Source organism: Podarcis vaucheri (genome assembly GCF_965113315.1).
Source record: "Podarcis vaucheri genome assembly, chromosome: 2".
In the NCBI taxonomy this organism is placed as follows: Eukaryota; Metazoa; Chordata; class Lepidosauria; order Squamata; family Lacertidae; genus Podarcis; species Podarcis vaucheri.
Genome location: NC_138760.1, coordinates 116,844,935 through 116,867,192, shown reverse-complemented (window position 1 = coordinate 116,867,192; position 22,258 = coordinate 116,844,935). Strand labels below are relative to the sequence as shown.

At 43.6% G+C, this 22,258-nt stretch overlaps 1 protein-coding gene across 1 annotated transcript; it reads left to right on the top strand.

Moving 5' to 3' along the window:
• The first annotated feature begins 8,586 nt into the window (after nucleotides 1–8,586).
• On the top strand, nucleotides 8,587–21,241 carry LOC309525220 (C-type lectin domain family 2 member D-like). Its single transcript, XM_082210740.1, has 6 exons — nucleotides 8,587–8,726; nucleotides 11,678–12,069; nucleotides 16,258–16,371; nucleotides 17,104–17,294; nucleotides 17,397–17,503; nucleotides 19,552–21,241. Exons 2-6 carry the CDS (start codon nucleotides 11,922–11,924, stop codon nucleotides 19,688–19,690), a joined length of 699 nt encoding a protein of 232 aa, XP_082066866.1. The 5' UTR covers nucleotides 8,587–8,726; nucleotides 11,678–11,921; the 3' UTR covers nucleotides 19,691–21,241.
• Nucleotides 21,242–22,258: the final 1,017 nt, after the last annotated feature.

The window sequence follows — 22,258 nt, the reverse complement described above, 5'->3', positions numbered from 1 at the left end:
AAGCAGCTGGGTTAGCTCAGTCAGTAGAGCATGAGGCTCTTAATCTCAGAGTTGTGGGTTCGAGCCCCATATTGGGCAAAAGATTCCTGCCTTGCTGGGGCTGGACTAGATGACCCTTTTAAAATATGTAAATAATGAACAAATTGATCTTCCTTTCACAATCTAATTAACCTAATTTACTAGTTGCCTATGAATTCTTACCTATATTTTGCCTATAAGCAGTGTAAATGGTGCTGAATTAGGCTTGCTGGTTTATAGTGTATTCTAAAAAACACACACACAACACCCCCCCCCCAAAAAAAACAAAGCAAAAAAGAATAAATAAATAAAGGGGAAAGGGGGGGGGTGGTTTAGGAAGGGAAGGTGAAGGCCTGCGGTCTTTAACCTGTGCACCTGGTCTTAACCTAGTTTCATTGGCCATTGGGGATTACTGATTTTTGGATCTGATTTCTTTCCAAGTGTGGTCGGTTTGACCAATTTGCACAATTAAAGTTTGGAGTACAAGGGTTACTGTTGTGGCTGATATAATGGCTTCCGAGAGAGCCCAGCAGGCGCAACCTTCTGTTCCTCCCCAAGAACTCCCCAATATAAGTGGGTCCTGTGTTCAAGATGGGTCAGGGAAGCCTCCTGTGCCCTGCAACCCACAGGCTTTGTCGCAGTTTTTTCTCTTCTTTTGAAACCTTTTACCAACAATTCAGGCCCATGGTCACTGCGTCTTCTTCCCAAATAGTGAGTACTCCTGATTGCATACCCGTTACTGCGCCAAGCAATGAGGAGCTCCCTTGCACTTTGGCCTCCTAATTTAGTGTTGCACATTCAGGTAGCAATCCATCTATGCGTCCTCACACACGATCACAGTCTACGCGTCCCCGGGCTTCCACTGCCAGATCCTCAGGTGGTAGGGCTCATGCTTCCAATTATAACCTTTCTGCCTCTCCGTCTACCCCAGACTTCCCCAGTATTCTACACGAGTTACAACTTCAGCCTTTACCGCGGAAGGGGGCTCTGAAACATCATCATCGGAGGAAGAGATGCCGGGGCAACAGGAAGTTTAAATTCCCAATATTAAGAGATCTAAAGGAAAATAGTGCCCTCTTGCTAAACCCGCCCCCTTGTAGACATTCGAAAGACTGTCAAATCAACTATGCCGGCTTCTGCCTGGCTTTTTTACAAATAAGTCTTGACCTCATCATTGTTAATGGGGCACTCCCCGGGGACAGAGAAGGCGAGTACACATTCATAAATACAAATGGAGCCAGCACAGTAGACTACTGTCTCACTAACAGGAAGGCTTTCAAATCAATTAAAAAATTCAACATCAATAATAGGACTGAAAGCGATCACCTACCTCTAATCGTCTCCACTACTGGCCAAAACTCAATTCTTACATAAAGCACGAGGGAAATAGATAATGCAAATGATCTAGGATTCCACAGAAAAAAATGGACACCTGAGATAGCAATTGCAGCTGAGAATAGATTGAATTCACAACTGCAATTAAGTTAAGATCAATTATAATTAACAATCTATCAATAGATTCCTCCCTGATGGCTTACAAAAATTATGCATTGCTTTGAAATGATTTGTTGTGTCTCTGGACCGTAATAAAGCTTGCTTGCTTGCTTGCTTGCATGCTTGATTATTATTATTATGACCAGAATGTAATTGAAACTAATAAGATTTTGGAATGCAGAAAGAAAGAAAATCATCTAACTGTCAAATCTAGCACGCGGGGGGGGGGGGTGCATGTTATCTAAATTATACAATTTGGCATTTGAAGTAATTGTATTATAAATTGGTATCATTATAATGAATGTAACTGAAAACTAATAAAATTTATTATAAAAAACAATCATCCTGTTCTGCTTCTTGAAGGCTTTGCCAACATCAGAAACTGCAGAAACTGGCTGCTGGATTTTTTTCTCCCTCTCTCATAACACCAGAACTCCACGGAAACATCCATGGAAGCTGAACATTGGAAAATTCAGGAGAAAACAAAGTTTGTCTTCATCCAGCACATGGTTAAAGTATGGCGCTCTTTCGCCCAGGAGGCAGTGATGATCCCCCACTTGGATGGCTTCAAAAGAGGGCGAGAAAGGTTCGTGGGGGAGAGGGCTATTGAGAGCGTCTAGCCATGAGGTCTGTGCTTTGCCTCCTTCTGAGTTACTGGAAACTGCAGACGGGCAGAGAGCTCTTGTGAGTTTCCCACAGGCATCTGGGTGGCCCCTGTAAGAACAGGGTGCTGGACTCCATATGCCCATGGCCTCATCCAGCCGGGCTCTTCTGACGTTCTTATATTCTTATGAAGCTCAGGTTAATAAACAGTCCTCATGCTGAGTCAAAGGGGAATTCAGGGAAAAGGAGAGGCAGGGAAGGAAATCCCTCCCCTTTTAGTTCTGGCTTGCCCTGTTGGCTTCAAACCAACTAACAGTAGTTTTAGTAGCATGTAGAAATAACTGAGACCAACTACTGCAATAACAATTCCAGGAAATCAGTTCCAATTCCAGAAATCCAGGAAATTTACTAGCAGCTGCTGCCAACGAGCCTGTATACGTAAATTTGGCACCAGCTGAAAACATTATAATCTGCTTTATTGTTTTAACTTTTATATGTTTTAAGTGAGGGCTGTTCCCGTGCCTGCCTGCCACCCCCCCCCGCCCCAGGTTTTATTGTTTTATCTTTTTGTAAACCGCTCTCAGGGTTTTTGTTTTTACAATCAAGCGGTGTTCCACCCCCTCCGTGTTTTGCTTCCACACTTTCGGGACATTGGGGGACCTAGTCCCGACCCCCTAAAAATATTTAGGAGGCCCAAAAGGATTTGGCTCCCAGGAGCAGCCCTCATGCCAAGCCAGAGGGGAAGGCCAGACATAGAAAAAAGGAGAGGGGAGGAGGGAAATTCCACCCCTTTTGTTCTGGCTTGTCCTGTTGGTTTCAAACAAACTAACAGCAGTTCCAGAATAAAGATTTGGCTTCCTGCAAACAGGGCCGGATTTAGGTTTGATGAGCCCCTAAGCTACTGAAGTAATGGGGCCCTTTATATGTCCAGCGATCCTTTGTCGTCAACAAATTGTTGCAGTTTTTTGTGTTTAATATATGCTATATGGTAATTTATAGATAATAGGTATCCAAAGCCATTTGCACATAACAAAATATGTATTTTATCGAAGTACATCCAGTTCCCCCCCTTTTACATTTTTTGGGGGCCCCCAAGACAGTGAGGCTCTAAGCTGTAGCCCTAACCCCGTGGTGAGTGCCGCCCGGCATTTTGTCACTCCCCTCAGTGGTGACACCCGGGGTGTCCTGCACCCACCACACACCCCTTCCTCCGCCCCTGCTCCTAGGCTGAGACAGGCTGGAAATTAGGCTGTACAAAAATGATAAGAGTTTTGAAGAGACCAAGGACTCAGCTACATTAGTCAACAAACAATGTTTCGAATGCGTTATAAACATGCAACACCAGATGGTGCCAGAGAGCAGAAAGAATTTCTATGCGATTTTTACATAGCAGTTTTTGGTGTTTTTTTGGAGAAAAGACAATTAAGAATAGACGTTAGAGATGTTTATAAAATTACAGTCTTTGTGCCAAGTTTGAACGATTAGCATTAATAATTGTATTATAAATTGGTATTGTTATAATGAGGCTATTATTGGAATGTAATTGAAAACTAATAAAAATTTATAATTAAAAATAATAATCACATTATGGATTCAGAAATACATGATGCGTTCATAAGGCTGCCGAGAAACTAGTCCTACTTATCATAATCAGTTATAAGACTGGTTTCTCAGTATACTAGATGGTGGTATCATTACCACACAATGATGAGAATCAGGAGAGGAGTTAATGTCAGGAGGGGTGTGTAATATTTTCCCTTCGTTATCTCTACCAGCAACATGGGGTTGTGGGAGGCTTGCTTAAGTATTTATTCTCTCCTGTGTCTACATATGAAGCATTACCAAACAGAGTAAAAGCTGCTTTATGTTCACATGATGTTAGCATTGACAAGACTACCCACCTCAAAATTAAACAGATGTCTGGCAACAAAGATATCAAAACTAACATTGATGTATTCCAGGTGGTGTGTATAATCTGGTCAGCCCAGCTGAAAGAGATGAAAATAGAAGCATGATTTCAGAACCAGTTCATGCAATGATGCGTGATTTTCTTCCTGGGCTTGGATTGCAGGTGTTGAGAAATCAAAGATCAAACATAACACAACACAATAAAATATAAATTCATAAATATAAAATATACAATCGGAGCAGATTGCAGCAATAGCTCATGGGTTACCATAAAAAAATTACCCTGAGGCAAAGATCACAAGACGACCTGGCCGGTAGCCAGATTCTGTGACTTCAACATTTCCCTAGTAAGCTATTTGTGTTGAGAAACCTATGTTAGGGTTCCCATCTTCCGAGCTGCAAAAACCCAGACACATTTGGGGCATTCCCCCTCCCCTCCCCATCCCACATCTCTGTCCCACGCCCCCTCCCTGCCCCACCTAACCTACCTTTCTCCAGTCATCCTCCTTCACAGCCCTCTGGGAGCGTTGGGGGAAGTGGTACAGCATGGCCTCTACCTGGCAGAAGTGGCACAGGCTGGGTGATTTGGTGGCTTGGAGGCTTGGTGCTGGCGGCAGAGTGGCGGCCCTGGCGGTGGTGGTGTTGCAGACCCTGCTGTGGCACTTCCAGGCAGTGCGTGAAGGGGGTGGAGAGTGGCAGGCCCTGAAGAGCGCCTGCCCTCTCCGACTCTTCAGTGGCATGTGCCTGCCCCTCAAAAGAACCCCTAGATATATATGGTATATCCCTAAACCTGGACATTTCGTGTAGAATGCAAAGATCCGCCCAGATGGGCAGGTTGCCCCCCCAAAAGAAGACATGTCCAGGAAATCCCAGACATAGGGCAACATTAACCCATGTCTTAAAATAATAATAAATAATAATAACTTATTATTTATACCCTACCCATCTGGCTGGTTTCCCCAGCCACTCTGGGTGGCTCCCAACAGAATACTAAAAACACAATACAAGATCAAACACTAAAAACGTCCCTAAATAGGGCTGCCTTCAGAAGTCTTCTAAAAGTCAGAAAGTGGTTTATTTCCTTAACATCTGACGGGAGGGCCTTCCACAGGGCGGGCGCCACTAAGACAGGATGTTGTCTTATGGAAAGAAAAGCCATCTTTGAATGGAGAAAGGAAGCAGAGCAGGAAGAAGAGAAGCCTACCTGCCCCAACCCTACCATTAGGCAGAGTGGTAGGAGGTCCATCTCGAACCTCTAGGAGAGCTGGGATTTGGTGTTTTCCAGAACCAGGTGGTTCCTGGATAGATCAATTAAATTTGTGTACCGCACCCTATCCGCAGGTCTCAGGGCAGTTCACAGTTATGATGGTATTTCTAGGGGTGTAGCTTGGGGGATTAGGAACTAATAAAAGTTGGGGTCTTCTTTTGTTCGGGGCTTCCATTTTGCTTTGTCTTGTTGCGGGAGGGAGTCCTGTCATGACAGTATCAAATAAAGGCCAAGCCTACATGTTAAGTTGTGGGCGAACATGTCAGACGACACAGCGATTCTTTAAACAGCTCTTCTTTATTCAGATGCCAGAACAGAACTAGCTGAGGAGCTCAGTCAGCCTGCTTATATAGAGCTCCAAAGCAATGCAACTGTTGCCATTTTCTAAAACTATCCAATCACTGAACGTCACTTTTCGATCCATCATTTGCATAACTATCTACAGTATCCCCCTGCTGGCCCAGGGTGAGAACTTCAGTACATAACACTACAGGCTGCTGATTTGCTCCAAGTTATCCTGGTTGGTGTCTTTGCTTTTGTCCAAGGGAGCCCTCGGATACCTCCGTTAACACTGCCCAGAGTGGTTGGGGCAGCTCAGTAAGATGTGTGGGATATAAATAGTAAGATTATCATTATGGAATGGGACGTCCCTATTTTCATCAGAGAAATGTTGAAGGGTATGGACCCCCCCCCAAAAAAAAATTGGTTGTAGTTAAAAAATAAAATCAAATTGCCTAGAAATTAGCAGAGTTGAGTGTCACTGCTGCAGAAAGGTCTCAGCCAATCTGAGGAGCAAGGGAAGAGGCTTATGTCCCTTCTTTTTAAAATAGGCATTTCCTCCTCCCCCCCACCCCGCATACCCCCTATGACCCCCCACTCCAAATCAGCTCTGGGGTGTCAAGAGAACACTAGAACATTGTGCATGGGGGAGGGGAGGGGAGATATTTCCATCTGGGGAGGGGGAATTCCATCTGAAAATGTTTGTGCTGATGGAATGATCACCTTGACACATACCCAATTCTACCCACTGTGTTTCACCTTTCCAGAGCAGTGCTGAGCCGGAATAACTACACAGGTACTACTCAAGCAGAAATGCTGCTGAGTAAGTATGCATATGAGCAGTGCTCCCCCCCCCAAAATGTTCATTTTCCTTCACATATTGAAATACTGCCCCTCAATGAGGCCAAACTTAGATTCACAAAATGTTATGGGGTATGCGTAGCCCTGCGTACCCCCAGGAATAAAGCACTGCTTATGAAAGTCCTGGAGATTTTCCTGCATGGAAAAACCCTAGCGTTGACTGCAGTTTGAAAGCACATCAAAGTGCAAGTAGATCAATAGGTACCACTCCAGCAGGAAGGTAAACTGCATTTCCTTGTGCTGCTCTGGTTCACCAGAAGCGGCCTAGTCATTCTGGCCACATGACCCGGAAGCTGTATGCCGGCTCCCTCGGCCAATAAAGCGAGATGAGCACCGCAACCCCAGAGTCGACCACGACTGGACTTAACGGTCAGGGGTCCCTTTACCTTTACCTAAACTGTATTTTGGGTTCAAAGCTTGATGTTTACGGATTAATGAGTTTGAAACAGCTTTTTCAGGCTCCTGGCTAAGTTGATCTTTAGGCTGTTTGTTCCACATTGAGGCAGAAGTCAAGGATCCTACTCAGCAGAAGCAGAAGTGATAAGATCGTAGTTAAAACAAAATAAAAAAATTCCTTCCAGTGGCACTTTAGAGACCAGCTACGTTTGTTATTGGTATGAGCTTTCGTGTGCATGCACACTTCTTCAGATAGTAGTTAGTACACATTGCCATTTAAGAACAGGTATCCCATTAAGACCTTCAAGTCCAAAGGCAACAATTTTTCACTTTCTTCAGTGTTCAACCTTTTACAACCTTCTGTGTTCTTGTTAATGTTCAATCTGATCAGCTCACCTTCAGATTGGGAGGGAAATAGATGACTAATTGCTGTGGGGCCAGTTCCCTTTGTGGGTGGGGAGGGGATGGCAGAGAAGCAGGAGGGGGAGTGGGGGTAGAGCTGAACGCAGCGGCCACAAGGCTTCAACGGCCAGCGGCTTCTCCTGCCGCTATCATTGGCGGGAGTCTACTTTGACCCTCCTTCCCCTCCCTGGCAGGAAGAGGATGAGAAGGAGAGCTAGCCAGAGAGGAAAAAGAATTTCTATGCGATTTTTGCATAGCGTTTTTTTTTTCTTTTGAAGAAAAGACAAAGAAGAATAGACATAAGAGGTGTTTATAAAATTACAGTCTTTGTGCCAAGGGAACTTCCACCCCTTTTAGTTCTGACTTCCCCTGTTGGCTTCAAACCAGCTAACAGAATTTCTAGGAAATGAGTTTTAGTAGCAGCTGCTGGCAACAAGCCTGTATAGTCAAGTTTGGCGCCAGCTAAAAACATTCTTGTGTACAAAAGCCTACCAGTTGTTTAGAAAGATGATGTAATTATAATCTGCTTTAATATTTTTACTTTTGTATGTTTTAAATAAGGGTTGTGTTTTTTCTCACTTTTTTAAAAAATCTTTTTGTAAATCGCTCTGAGGTTTTTCACAATCAATTGTTGTACGAATTATATGATTCGCAGGTTGGGGAAGGCAGAGACTCTCCTGTGCATGAGTAGCTTAGGTTTGTTACTTTCAAAAAATAATGAATTCTTACTGCTTTCTGCTACTTAACCATTTTTTATGGAGCAGATTTGGGGCACCTAAATGCTTGCCATCTTTTGTGAGACCTCGCATTGGCTGCCTCCAAAACATTAAGATCTTTCATTATTTTTAAAATCTCATTGTCTTATGCATTCCTCCCTCAAGAGGCTACATAAAATTATAGAAACCAATGCTCTTTTCAACTTCCCGCAGGCATTTTCCTGCCACTATAACACTTTTAATTTTCTTTTACTATAATACCTCCCTTGCTTCAAGTAAGTTTGTTACTTGTTAGTCTCAGAACTCAGCAATCGCCAAGTTGCCAGCAGCTGTTTCTCCTTCTGCACATTGAGGGTGATCACATTCCCCGCTGGGATGTTCTGCCCTTTGTTTGTGCGATTGATTTTAAATCATGCTAAAAATTCTTTTACACTTTGTGCCCAAGACTGCCTTCAGCCCCTGACAGGATTGCACTGCTCTCTGAAGCAAGGCAGAAGACCTTGGGCAATTGAAAACATCTCTAGATTCAGGCTGGGAGTGACATTAAAGACTGGGTGGGGCTGGAGTCAGAAACTGCTGACAAGGACTTCGCAGGTGAGAACGAGGAAGCGGGGGAGGGGGAGGAAGAGGAGGAGGAGGAGGGGGAGGAGGGGGGAGAATATAAATAGCAGGAACCATTCGCTTTGAAAACTCTCTCTGTTTTTGCTTCTTGTGGGCTTGGTCAGCAGCAGATACTTGTTCCTGCACTGCAGAACCTGGCGCTGGATTGATTCTGCCAGAAGGTAAAAAGAAGAATTCTATACTATATTGGAGGAGGGAGAAATATTGGGAGGGGGGGAAGGAAGATGGGGAGGGAGACTGGGGAAAGGAGAAGGAGAGGAGGAAGGGGGAGAGGGTTTGGGGCTGAAGAAAAAAAATTCTAAAATAATATAAGCACTGCTCTTTTTCTAAAAAAAATAGGGGTACTCTCATTTTGACTCAAAAAAATCTATAGAAAAATTATAGTTGAAATCGAGAAAAATAAATATAGTAACTGGAAAGGGCAGAGAAGACGTACAGTGGTACCTCGGGTTAAGTACTTAATTCGTTCAGGAGGTCCGTTCTTAACATGAAACTGTTTGTAACCTGAAGCACCACTTTAGCTAATGGGGCCTCTATCTGCCGCTGTGCCGCAGCTGTGTGATTTCTGTTCTCATCCTGAAGCAAAGTTCTTAACCCGAGGTACTATTTCTGGGTTAGCGGAGTCTGAAACCTGAAGCGTATGTAACCCGAGGTACCGCTGTATTCCAAAAGGTGGCTTTTAATTTCCTTTAAAAAGGAAACGCAGAGGGGAAAACACAAATCCACAGACCAAAATCTGTGCTTCTGCCAAAAAAGAAAAAAGAGAAAAAAGGAATGAACTGATTATTAAGGACCACAGAAATTATTTTTTTAAAAAAATCCAGAAAAGAAGGGGAATTTATGTCCTCCATCCCTCTCCTGGCCGAACTCTGGGTGGGATCAAATGACTGTGGAGAGTTTAGATTAAAAAATGTTTAGGGGTACGCGTACTCCCACGTGGCCCCAGAAAAAAGCACTGAATATAAGGCTGGCTTTGTTTGATTGGGGGAACTGCTAGAATACATTTGGGCGTCATGAGGGAGGGGGGGGGAGAACGTTCCCTTGTGCAAGGAGAAATCTTTGTGCTGACAGAACATTCTCCTAGCACTGCTAGGAACGCAACCCAAAGTTCTCACCAACTCATTCAATATAATAGGGAATCTAAGAATGGCTATACAGTGGTACCTTGGTTCTCAAACGCCTTGGTACTGAAACAACTTGGAACCCAAACACTGCAAACCCAGACATAAGTGTTCCAGCTTATGATCTTTTTCGGAAGCTGAACATGCTCTATTTTGAGTGTTACACTTCTGATTTGAGTGTTACGCTTCTATATTGAGAGTTATGCTGAGGTCTGTCAGATTTTGCTATTTATTTTGCTTTTGTGGCTCTTTTTTGTTTTGTTTTTGTGACTGTGTGGAACCCAGTTCAGCTACTGATTGATTGATTGTGTGACTGCAGTACATTGTTTATTGCTTTCATTTTATGGATCAATAGTCTTGTTAGATACTAAAATTCATGATAAATTGCTGTTTTAGGAGGTTTTTTTTAAACGTCTGGAATGGATTAATCCATTCTGCATTACTTTCTATGGGAAAGCATGCCTTGGTTTTGGAATGGACTTCTGGAACAGATTAAGAACTAAGGTACCACTGTACTGTTGTTCAGGCTTCAGAAAAAAGTAGAAGAAATTAGCAGAAATATGAGGCTCTCTGGATTAAGCCTGCCAAATTTTAGGCAGATCCGTTTGGAGGTTTTTGTGCCGGACACCTTTATTAAAGTGGGTCAGACCTCACTATTAAGTTGTGGATGGACATAGCAAATGACACAGAGATTTCTCCAAGTGGTTCTTTATAGTAAGCTGGAACTGAACTGAACTGAACAGCTCAGCTGGCCTGCTTGTATAGCCAGCCGGCTGTCAACATTGTTACAACAACAACCCAGGGTTTCGGGCCTAAACTAACTGATGTGGACCTGAGTGAAAACTACATACACAATACCCCCCTGGTGGCCAGGGTGAGAACTTCAATACATAACTCACCTGGAGCACTGTGTCCATTTCTGGGCACCACCATTTACGGAGGATGTTGACAAACTGGAAGGTGTGAAGAGGAGAGCGACATTTCCTCATAAGGCTTGGAAACCAAGCTTAATGAGGAGGGGGAGCTGGCTATGTTTAGCCTGGGAAAGAGGAGACCGAGGGGAGCTAACAGTAGCCATCTGCTACTCTCTATTTCTCAATGCCAGGCCAGTGGGTGGTCCTATATTTGCATAGTAGTTTCCCAATTAGATATTGCTGTAAGTTCAGCAGAGGAGATTGGGGGGGGGGGGCTAGGCTGCATGCCTGAGACTCTGCTAATTCCTAGATCCAGCAAGGGCTAAAATCTTGGTAATGGCCCCTTAAGTGTGGGTCAGGAGTGTGGTGGAGTCAAGTGAGGGAGGAAATGGAAGAAAGACAGGCTCTGACTCTGAATCTGACAGGCTGCAGGAGGAAGCAGACCCCCCCTTCCTACCAAGATATTGGTTTCCCGAGACACTTTTGGGGAAGCACAGAGAGTTTCCAAGAAAGGGGCGTAGATACCAGGCAGCCAGATAGGCAGAGGATTGACAGCTCTTCTCTGGAAAGCGTAGAATTTCCCGACCCTCAATCCCGAAGAGCTGAAATTGTGAGATTGCAAAGGAAGTGGAAAAGTAGAAAACAGGTTTTCCTGTTGTGACTACAGTGATGACTCCGATTAACCAACTGTGTCCATTTCTGCACGCCACAATTTAAGGAGGATGTTGACAAACTGGAACGTGTGCAGAGGAGAGTGACATTTCCTCATAAGGCTTATGAGGAGGAGGAGCTGGGTAGGAGGAGACTGGGGGAAAATATAATACAATGACTGCTCCCTTTTACTTTTCTCAATGCTTTCATTTCATCAAGTAGATGTAGAAATATTACTGTAATCATTTAGACTAAAAAGAAAAAATATTTCATATATGAATTTTCCAGCTCTGTAAATTAGTATATGTAAGATCACCTTTAGGGCTTTTTGGGGGGACTATACTAGTATGGAAGCAAAACTGCACCTTTATAGACTTCAAGGAGAAATGATTTATTTTTCTCTGCTCTGTAATTTTGTCTCCACAGAGGAATCTTGGTACGTTGATGCTATGGCAAAAACTGATGTTGTGATGAATTTTTGTGTGGCAAAAGCACAGAATTGATGCTTCAGACTCTGAAGAGGCTTTCGTTTCATTGGGAATAAAAGGAGTCACGAAGACAAAACAAAGTGGAAAACATACTATATCTCAAGAAATTCTAAAACTCTGTGTAACTAGAGCTGAGTAGCATTTACTGTGAGGTCTGTGGATCCTCCTGGGAGAAGGAAAAGATGGGTTTCTCTGAAACTGAAAAGACAGAGCAAATGCTCCCCATGAATCCAGATGCAGCAGAGAATGCGGAATGTAGTGGAATCATAATTAATGGAAGCACCAAACAAGCAAGAGAAGTCTCTCCGAAACCAGGCCATTTTCCATACGGTAAGTGAGTTCTGATGAGAAAGGCATGAGTTTGTCAGAAAAGTTATGGATTTGCTGCTGGGATGAGAGCTGCAGAATGCAGGCCAACTAATCAAATTCATGGAGACGCTAATCTATTCAGGCAATTTAAAACCATTGGAAAAGGATGGGTGCATAGACACTTGTGTTAAAATCGAGGGAGGCTTCTCCGACTCTTCTTAGTTCCTCTCTCAGATGGAACTATCCTTCCTCACGCAGGCATGCATAAGGAGAAGGGGGGTGAGGCTGCCCTTGAGGAGAGAGATTCCTGGCTGTTCTCCCAGTTCCCCTTCCATGTACACCAAGAATGGAGAGCTTGTCTCTCGCCAGATGTTGCTGGATTCCAACTCCCTTCCATCACTCCCTGCCAGCATGGCCAGTGTAGAGCAAAAACATCTGGGGGACCACATGGTCCCCATTCCTGCTGCACACAGACCTAGAGAGTCTCTGATAAGCGAAGAGACCAGGAATCTGCAAGTGCAGGCGCATGGTCCACAGCATTGACTAGCACAGTGGCACTTTAATGCGTTGTTGTTGTTGTTGTTGTTGTTGTTGTTGTTGTTGTTGTTGTTATATGATGCCCATCTGATTGGGTTGAATGGTATACATTACAGTAGACCATACTGACATTTATATTTGAGTGGGTGATTTTTATATATATATATATATATATATATAGAGAGAGAGAGAGAGAGAGAGAGAGAGTATTGGTTGTTTCTAGATTTGCTGAGAGTTTTATTTTATATATTTTATATATTTTATATATATATATTATTATATATATATATATATACATATATATATACATATACATATATATATAGATATAGATATATATAAAATAAATAAAATAAAACTCTCAGCAAATCTAGAAACAACCAATACTGTGTAAATCCCCTGGCAGAGATCCCCTGCTCAACTGACTTCACAACTTTGCATTCTGCAACACTACTTCAGAACATATCTTTCAAAACATATTGGTTCCTCTTTCTTCCAGGATCCTAATCTGACCAACCAAGTGTTGGCATATTTACATGCTGGTGACATGGCATTAACTGAAATATTATATATATGTTGTTGTTGTTTAGTCGTTTAGTCGTGTCCGACTCTTCGTGACCCCATGGACCAGAGCACGCCAGGCACTCCTGTCTTCCACTGCCTCCCGCAGCTTGGTCAAACTCATGTTGGTAGCTTCAAGAACACTGTCCAACCATCTCGTCCTCTGTCGTCCCCTTCTCCTTGTGCCCTCCATCTTTCCCAACATCAGGGTCTTTTCCAGGGAGTCTTCTCTTCTCATGAGGTGGCCAAAGTATTGGAGCCTCAGCTTCACGATCTGTCCTTCCAGTGAGCCCTCAGGGCTGATTTCCTTCAGAATGGAGAGGTTTGATCTTGCAGTCCATGGGACTCTCAAGAGTCTCCTCCAGCACCATAATTCAAAAGCATCAATTCTTCGGCGATCAGCCTTCTTGATGGTCCAGCTCTCACTTCCATACATCACTACTGGGAAAACCATGGCTTTAACTATACGGACCTTTGTTGGCAAGGTGATGTCTCTGCTTTTTAAGACGCTGTCTAGGTTTGCCATCGCCTTTCTCCCAAGGAGCAGGCGTCTTTTAATTTCGTGACTGCTGTCACCATCTGCAGTGATCATGGAGCCCAAGAAAGTAAAATCTCTCACTGCCTCCATTTCTTCCCCTCCTATTTGCCAGGAGGTGATGGGCCCAGTGGCCATGATCTTCATTTTTTTGATGTTGAGCTTCAGACCATATTTTGCGCTCTCCTCTTTCACCCTCATTAAAAGGTTCTTTAATTCCTCCTCACTTTCTGCCATCAAGGTTGTGTCATCTGCATATCTGAGGTTGTTGATATTTCTTCCGGCAATCTTAATTCCGGCTTGGGATTCATCCAGCCCAGCCTTTCGCATGATGAATTCTGCATATAAGTTAAATAAGCAGGGAGACAATATGCAGCCTTGCCGTACTCCTTTCCCAATTTTGAACCAATCAGTTGTTCCATATCCAGTTCTAACTGTAGCTTCTTGTCCCACATAGAGATTTCTCAGGAGACAGATGAGGTGATCAGGCACTCCCATTTCTTTAAGAACTTGCCATAGTTGCTGTGGTCAACACAATCAAAGGCTTTTGCATAGTCAATGAAGCAGAAGTAGATGTCTTTCTGGAACTCTGTAGCTTTCTCCATAATCCAGCGCATGTTTGCAATTTGGTCTCTGGTTCCTCTGCCCCTTCGAAATCCAGCTTGCACTTCTGGGAGTTCTCGGTTCACATACTGCTTAAGCCTGCCTTGTAGAATTTTAAGCATAACCTTGCTAGCGTGTGAAATGAGTGCAATTGTGCAGTAGTTGAAGCATTCTTTGGCACTGCCCTTCTTTGGGATTGGGATGTAGACTGATCTTCTCCAATCCTCTGGCCACTGCTGAGTTTTCCAAATTTGCTGGCATATTGAGTGTAGCACCTTAACAGCATCATCTTTTAAAATTTTAAATAGTTCAGCTGGAATATCATCACTTCCACTGGCCTTGTTATTAGCAATGCTTTCTAAGGCCCATTTGACTTCACTCTCCAGGATGTCTGGCTCAAGGTCAGCAACCACACTACCTGGGGTGTACGAGCCATCCATATCTTTCTGGTATAATTCCTCTGTGTATTCTTGCCACCTCTTCTTGATGTCTTCTGCTTCAGTTAGGTCCTTATCACTTTTGTCCTTTATTATGGTAATCTTTGTACAAAATGTTCCTTTCATATCTCCAATTTTCTTGAACAGATCTCTGGTTCTTCCCATTCTGTTGTTTTCCTCTATTTCTTTGCATTGCTCGTTTAAGAAGGCCTTCTTATCTCTCCTTGCTATTTTTTGGAAATCTGCATTCAATTTCCTGTATCTTTCCCTATCTCCCTCGCATTTTGCTTGCCTTCTCTCCCCTGCTATTTGTAAGGCCTCGTTGGACAGCCACTTTGATTTCTTGCATTTCCTTTTCATTGGGATGGTTTTCGTTGCTGCCTCCTGTATAATGTTGCGAGCCTCCACCCATAGTTCTTCAGGCACTCTGTCCACCAAATCTAAATCCTTAAACCTGTTCCTCACTTCCATTTATTTGCATGAGGCAAGCTTGAAAATTCACTATCCTGCATTGAATGAATAAAGCTTCTTCTAGCACAGGGAAATCTTGTTTGGTTGAACAATTCATTTTAATGCATTTTGTTTTGCACATTAATGGATCTACCCGTGATGTGTTGGAACCAACCCTATGTTATACAGAAATGTACGAGGGCTTAAACTGTACGCCCTTAATGGTTTGTTTTACAATAAAGATTAAAATGGCTTCAGGTTATTCGCTTGAGGTTGCTGCGATGCGTGAACAAAATATCCCATTCTGTTTCTACATAGGATAGAGATCTCCTGTCACTTCCATGCTGCCAGCAACAAAAACTTTCAACTTCTGTTTTGAGGGCAATTCAGATGCTCTAAAAGGGATGGGTAACCTTTAAAATTAAAGGTTTGTGTGGGGGGGGGGAGGAGAAAATGCTCGCTCCAAGCCCATTTTTGTAAGGTCGCAAATATAAGCTGCACTTTAACTTTTCATGGTCAGAATTTGGAAAAAAAGTGAGGCTTATATTCAGGCCTATACAGTAAACATTATTGTGCATCACCTTGATAGTTTAGGAGATGGTAGCATGTGAATACTTTTTAATAAAATAAATAACTGGTGACTCACCAGTCATGTGCAGAGGCCTACCACTTGGCTGACTTTGTGGTGGGAGGCACCAAGCCTATGAGCTTCATGATTCCACAGGTGAACTTTGTTCATCTCATACTCTTCCAACATCCCACTGACCAAAATTGGGATGTTTCTTTTTTTGGTCCCCAGCTGACTTGCACTACATGTCAGACTCAAACTGAAAAATGGGACAGTCTGGGATGCAATCAGAAGCCAGGATTGGCTTCTGTAATTCCAGGATGTCCCGCATAAATCAGGACTGTTGAGTGGTAAGACATCTTGGTGTGATGCAAGCTTGAACTCACACCTTCAATGTGGGTGGACGACCCAAGCCCGGGTAGACTTGGAGCCCCCCAGTTACTTTGGAGTTTCTAGAAGGACTTGTCCGGCATCTTGCTGAAACCAAGGACACATTAACACTTTATTTCCCTCTGCAGGTTTGTGCAATAATGGAAAAAAGAAACTCGCTTTTACTGTAATAATTGTGAGCTTGGTGGTTAATGTCATTCTGATCATTTCCATCATCATCATCAGCAGAACTGCTTTATCAGGTAAGTGAAGAGCCATTTTGCTGTAACTTCTGCCACGTTATCTATAGGCCACCTGCTCTCACAGATCTCCTCTCCTCAGCAGCTAGAATAGCTTTATTGGTGTTCAGTTGAGGTAGCCTGAAAGCAGTTGTGGATAGGGGCCCACATTCAGGAAAGGTAGACTTCATGTACTGTAATAATAGACCAATATGCACACACAATACACACACAATTTCAAGTGATTTAAATTGTACGATACAATTCTAATCAAAGGCCTTTCTCAGGGAGAGTCAACTAGACCCCAGCTCTGTATTTCATGGATAGTCGATTGAGGTTGACTATCTATGGTTGAGCCACAAGAGAAGCTGCTCTATGTCCTGCAAGCTCCTGAGTTTGTGGGCAGAGATGGGCACTGGGCTGTCTGCCCTCCCTCCTACCCTCATTTCCCCACCCTTATCCAGCCCCACCTGGAGATGATGGGGGTTGACTGGAGACCTCCTGCACACAGTTTTTGTGTGTGGTGTATTTGCAATTACGTTGTTATACTATATTTGTATGTGATTGTCCTTATAGTGCTTGAGGTGTGTTCTTATTTTCTTTGTTGCAAGCTGCTTTGAGCAGGATTCCTTTTGTGGAAAGGCAGCACACAGATATAATGTTGATGAGTGGAGTACATTGCCTGACCTTTATTTTGGGTAGGACTATTTATAATCTATAGATAGTGATCTGTCTCACTTTCTGATACCTTTCTAGGGACAAGTGCAGTATTGCCAACCGCCCTACATTCTCCTTCCACTCCAACTGAGTGCTGTCCAGACGGCTGGATTGGCTACCAAAGGAAATGCTACTATTTTTCGGACAGTGACAGAAATTGGACTTCTAGCCAGAATTACTGTGCCTCTTTCAATGCCTCTTTGGTCATGATTGACTCCCAAGAGGAAATGGTGAGTGGAAAGATACAGAACACAGTCTGCAGCCCCAAATGGAGTTGATTCTACACTTGGATGAGGGTTGGAAATGTATTGACACTTCTTTTCTTTATTAAGAGCTTCTTGAGACGACACAAAGGTCCTGCTGACCACTGGATTGGTCTCCAAAAGATGAATGACCAGGAGCCTTGGAAATGGATCAATGGCACCATTTTCAATAACTGGTGAGCATCCACAATGAAAATGTGTAATAAACAAGCCCTTTAAAACAGTGTTACAGTTAAAATAGTTCGACTCAAGGAATGCTTGCCCAGACAGATGTTTTTTGAAGAGCAACATATGCAGTGCTTTTAATATATATAGAAAATAAGGTGCCAGTATTCAGCACAAAATTATTTTAGTAAGTGCCACACTTTTAACATTTGCAAAAGAAAAATGTGCAGGTACTGAGTACCCATGAGTACCCCCTGGAAAAAAGACACTGCATATATTCCACAAAGGCTACAAATCTCCTGGTCTTAGCCCAGGGACCTGCGGTCAGTGGACTAGGGGGACGAGGCTAGTCCCCTAAATGTTCCCAGTAAATTAGAGTATTGAAGTATAAAAGCCTGGCACCTCCTTCCCAAAGCCTGTGAAACTTTTGCCTGGCTTAGAGATGGAGACGGGATGCTGGACATTTCAGTGTCTCAACATCACTTGTGAGATGTTCCTCACCCCTGCTCCAGTCACAAGCTGGCGCCACTTGCCCTAACTGTTCCCCTACAAAAAAATTCACTGCACGCCACTGTCATAGACACATTTGTAGTTTCACAGTTGTTACTAGTAGCCTGCCTGAATGTTGAGGAACTGACCAGAAGCCTTCTCGCTCCGCCTTGTGGTGAGCAGCACACATCAGTCACAGTGCAGCGAGAGTTTGATGTTTTCTTTCTAGGCCAGATTCTAAAGAAAATATTTTGATGGAAAAGCTGCCTTGAAATATGAATATTTGTATTATATGAATATGAATGAAAACGCCTTCTTCAGGTGCAAATTTGCTTCAAGGCCTTCCTGCACCTATGCTTGGCGATCTTCTTCTTCTTGGTCTTCTGCTGGTTCCCAGGGATATTTCAATGGATATTTTCTATGGAATGTGGGTAATGGGTTGAGGCTGAATTCCAACAACATAGAAGTACAGTTTTGGGGGAGAGGGGAGAGGGGACAGGCATGTTTTTTGGGGGGTTCCCTGGTCCTGAATGGAGTTACTGGGTCCCTAAAGGACCAACTGTACAGCCTTGGGGTCATCTTGGACTCACATCTGTCCATGGAGGCGCAGGTCAATTCTGCTGGCTCCATCTGGTACACCGGCTGAGACCTGCCTGCGCACTGTCTCACCAGAGTGCTGCATGCTCTGGTTATCTCCTGCTTGGACCTGCCTCATATAACTGATCACAAGATGCAACACATGCACACCATTTGAGTGGCAATGCCCATTAACTTTGGGGGGCAGCCCCCTCAAATATTTTATTGGGGGGCCAAAGGGATCTCGGCACCTATGAGTTGGCCCCTAGGATGCTAACCTTTAAAGCTCTAAAGAGCTTTGGCCCTGTATACCTGAAGGAGCATCTTCATCCCCATCGTTCAGCCCAGACACCGAGCTCCAGCTCCGAGGGCCTTCTGGTGGTTCCCTCACTACGAGAAGTGAAGTTACAGAGAACCAGGCATAGGGCCTTCTTGGTAGTGGCCCCTGCCCTGTGGAATGCCCTCCCATCAGATGCCAAGGAGATGAAGAACTGTACAACCCTTAGAAGACTTCTGTTTTTTTTAAAATCATATTTATTAAAATTTCCAATAATAACAGAATAAGAAAAATAGAAAAGATAAAGAAAAGAAAGAAAAAGAAAGACAAATTTAAACCCTTCTTTTCATAACCTTCTTTCTGGGACTCCCTCCTTCCCCTCCCGACTGTATTCCCCTTTCCCTAAGTTGGTTCCACAAGCTCTCATTCCCAATTTAAACCTAATATGTTATACCCATAAGCCAATTTAAATTTATACAATCTTAGCATCACTCCTCATCTTAAAATAGAACAAGATTTCCCCCCCAAGATCAACCCTTAGAAGACTTCTGAAGGCAGCCCTCTATTGGGAGTTTTATGTTTGATGTTTTATTATGTTTTTAATATTTTGTTGGGAGCCGGCCAGAGTGGCTGGAACAACCCAGTCAGATGGTTGGCATATTAATAATAAAATTATTGTTATGATTATTTCAACATATGTTCTGTTTGATATTTTAGGTTTGAAATTCGGGGAGGAGGAGAATGTGCTTACATAAACCGTCAAGGTGTTGCCAGCTCCAGCGGCCAACGTGAAGAGCCCTGGATCTGCAGCAAACCAGTTCACAAATCAGAAAGGATTTCTGTGTTAGTTTTATGATGGTAGCAACCCTGAGCCCAGCTCCGGCCAGGGAGGGTGGGGTACAAATAAAAATTTTTTTTATCATTATCATCATCAGTGGATGCAGGGCCGTAGCTAGGGGGTGGTGAGGTGGGCCCCCACCAGGGATGCAGGCGAGAGGGGGCACGCAAAATTTGCTTGCCACGACTATCCTTTATAAGACCAGTGGTAACATTTGGCCCTGTAGAATATTAACCACTCTCAGTTTTACCTGTGGACTGCCATCTGCCCAGATTTTAATTTGCACTGAACTACAGTGGTACCTCGGGTTACTTACACTTCAGGTTACAGATGCTTCAGGTTACAGACTCCGCTAACCCAGAAATATTACCTCGGGTTAAGAACTTTTCTTCACGATGAGAACAGAAATCATGCGGCTTCAGGTTAAGAACAGTTTCAGGTTAAGAAGAGACCTCCAGAACGAATTAAGTTCTTAACCCAAGGTACCACTGTGATTTTAAGATGTATTTTAATTAATTGATTGCCTGTTCTTGTACTTTGTGTACTGTGTTAGTTTTATGTGTACTGTGTTAGTTAGCTGCCCCTGCCGGGGAGGGTGGGGTACAAATAATTTTTTTTATTATTCTTATTCTTATTCTCCCTGCCCACCAATTAAAGAAGATTGTTCTGTATTTAGCTCCCACTACGAGTGAGCAGAGCCAGTAGAAGTCCCTTTGCGCAGGCGACAAAGGCAGGGGGGCAGGCGCTCCGCCACTGTGGCCACTGTGGCCATAGGGCCCAGCAGGATCCCTCTCAAGCGCAGCAGCAGGAAGAGGAGGAAGGGGAAGAGGGAGATGTGGCTGGGCTTAGCCAGCACCCAGCGCCTTCAGCACATGGTACCAGTGGGCTCTGCCTCCACGCAGCCTGGCTTGAGAGGCAGGGCTCAGCTGGGGAAGCCGAGAAGGGAGAGGAGGGGACGGCGACAGGGCAGAAGATGGTGAGAGAAGCTCACTCAGCAGCCGGCAGCAGTGGCAGTGCGTCTCCTCCCACCGGCCTCCTCAGCTCCCTTTCCCCCACCCATGCCGGCAGAATAGGCAGGCTGTGTGGCTTCAGAGGAAGTGGGAAGGGAGAGTGGCAAGGCGTCCCCTGAATGGGCCTTGGTGGCAATTCATAGGATGGTTGAGTGGTAAAGGAACCATGAGGGTGTAGCAGGAGAGATCCCCCACCAATCCAGTTCTGCACAAGCACAACACACACACACACCCCTCTCACCCACTCCCGACCCTGGGGATGTCCCTTTTAGAGAGACATTCCCGAAAAGCCTTCCGTAAATAAGGAAGCGCTTGAACTGACAGCTCGCTTCTATAAAACCCCCTTTCCCCCCATACTTTGACTGGGTTGACCGGTTCCCTGAACTTAGGCAAATGGGCTACCGCTTCATTCAATCAGCGTTACCAAACAGTGCCCCTTGTGGCAGCTACGCAGGTACTGCAGGGACTGCACCTATTTCTCAATGGTTTTGACAGCTGTTAATGCAATGCTTCCGGATTTAATTGTCCATCACTAATCCAATCAAAATGTATCAGGATGTATCCCAAAACTAAGATACTTTCAAGAATGTATAACTTGCTGTTAAAATGGAACACTCAGGATGAAACGGTCAAATCTGCTATGATTAAATGGGCACAGGATGTTGGACATAACATTATGTTTGCTGACTGGGAACAGTTGTGGACCACAGGCATGAAATTTACGGCATGTAATGCCTTAAGAGAGAATATTATGAAAATGATATACAGGTGGTACATGACACCAGTCAAGCTTGCAAAAATCTACCATTTTCCCGATAACAAATGTTGGAAATGTAAAGAAATGGAAGATACATTCTTTCACCTTTGGTGGACGTGCCCAAAGATTAAGGCTTTCTGGGAGATGATCTATAATGAAATGAAAAAGGTATTTAAATATACCTTCTCGAAGAAACCAGAAGCCTTTCTCTTGGGCATAGTCGGCCAATTGGTGCCAAAGAAGGATAGAATTTTCTTTATGTATGCAACAACAGCAGCAAGAATACTGATTGCAAAGTACTGGAAGACACAGGATTTACCCACACTGGAAGAATGGCAGATGAAGCTGATGGACTATATGGAACTGGCAGAAATGACTGGCAGAATCCGAGACCAGGGAGAAGAGTCGGTGGAAGAAGACTGGAAGAAGTTTAAAGACTATTTGCAGAAATACTATAAAACCAATGAATGCTAAAATGATGTTGGATTGAAAATAAGTGGTATAGGTAAAAAGATTATCAAGAGTATGCAAATATGGATTGACAATGGTTGAAAATACATAGTTATAATAGGTTAAGATATTGAGTAAAGATAAACGATAGAGGGTAAGGATTTGCTGAAAGGATTTCTAAACGGGAATACAACAGGGGAGGTGTGAGGAGGTCAAGGAAATAAGGAAATGAGTCGAAATTTTATTGAAAGATGGATTTATTTTTAAATGGTTTTCTTTCTTTCTTTATATTTAGTCATTAGCTTCTTTTTCTTCCCTATACCCTTTTTTATGTGTGTGGTTTTTTTTTTAGTTTGTTAAGTCTTGTTT

Excerpts from the sequence above, each read along its gene's own strand:
- LOC309525220 (XM_082210740.1), top strand. The coding sequence starts at position 11,922 with ATGGGTTTCTCTGAAACTGAAAAGACAGAGCAAATGCTCCCCATGAAT. Across the intron at positions 12,070-16,257 it reads ACCAGGCCATTTTCCATACG|GTTTGTGCAATAATGGAAAA; the intron begins GTAAGTGAGTTC and ends TTCCCTCTGCAG. Across the intron at positions 17,504-19,551 it reads GGCACCATTTTCAATAACTG|GTTTGAAATTCGGGGAGGAG; the intron begins GTGAGCATCCAC and ends TTGATATTTTAG.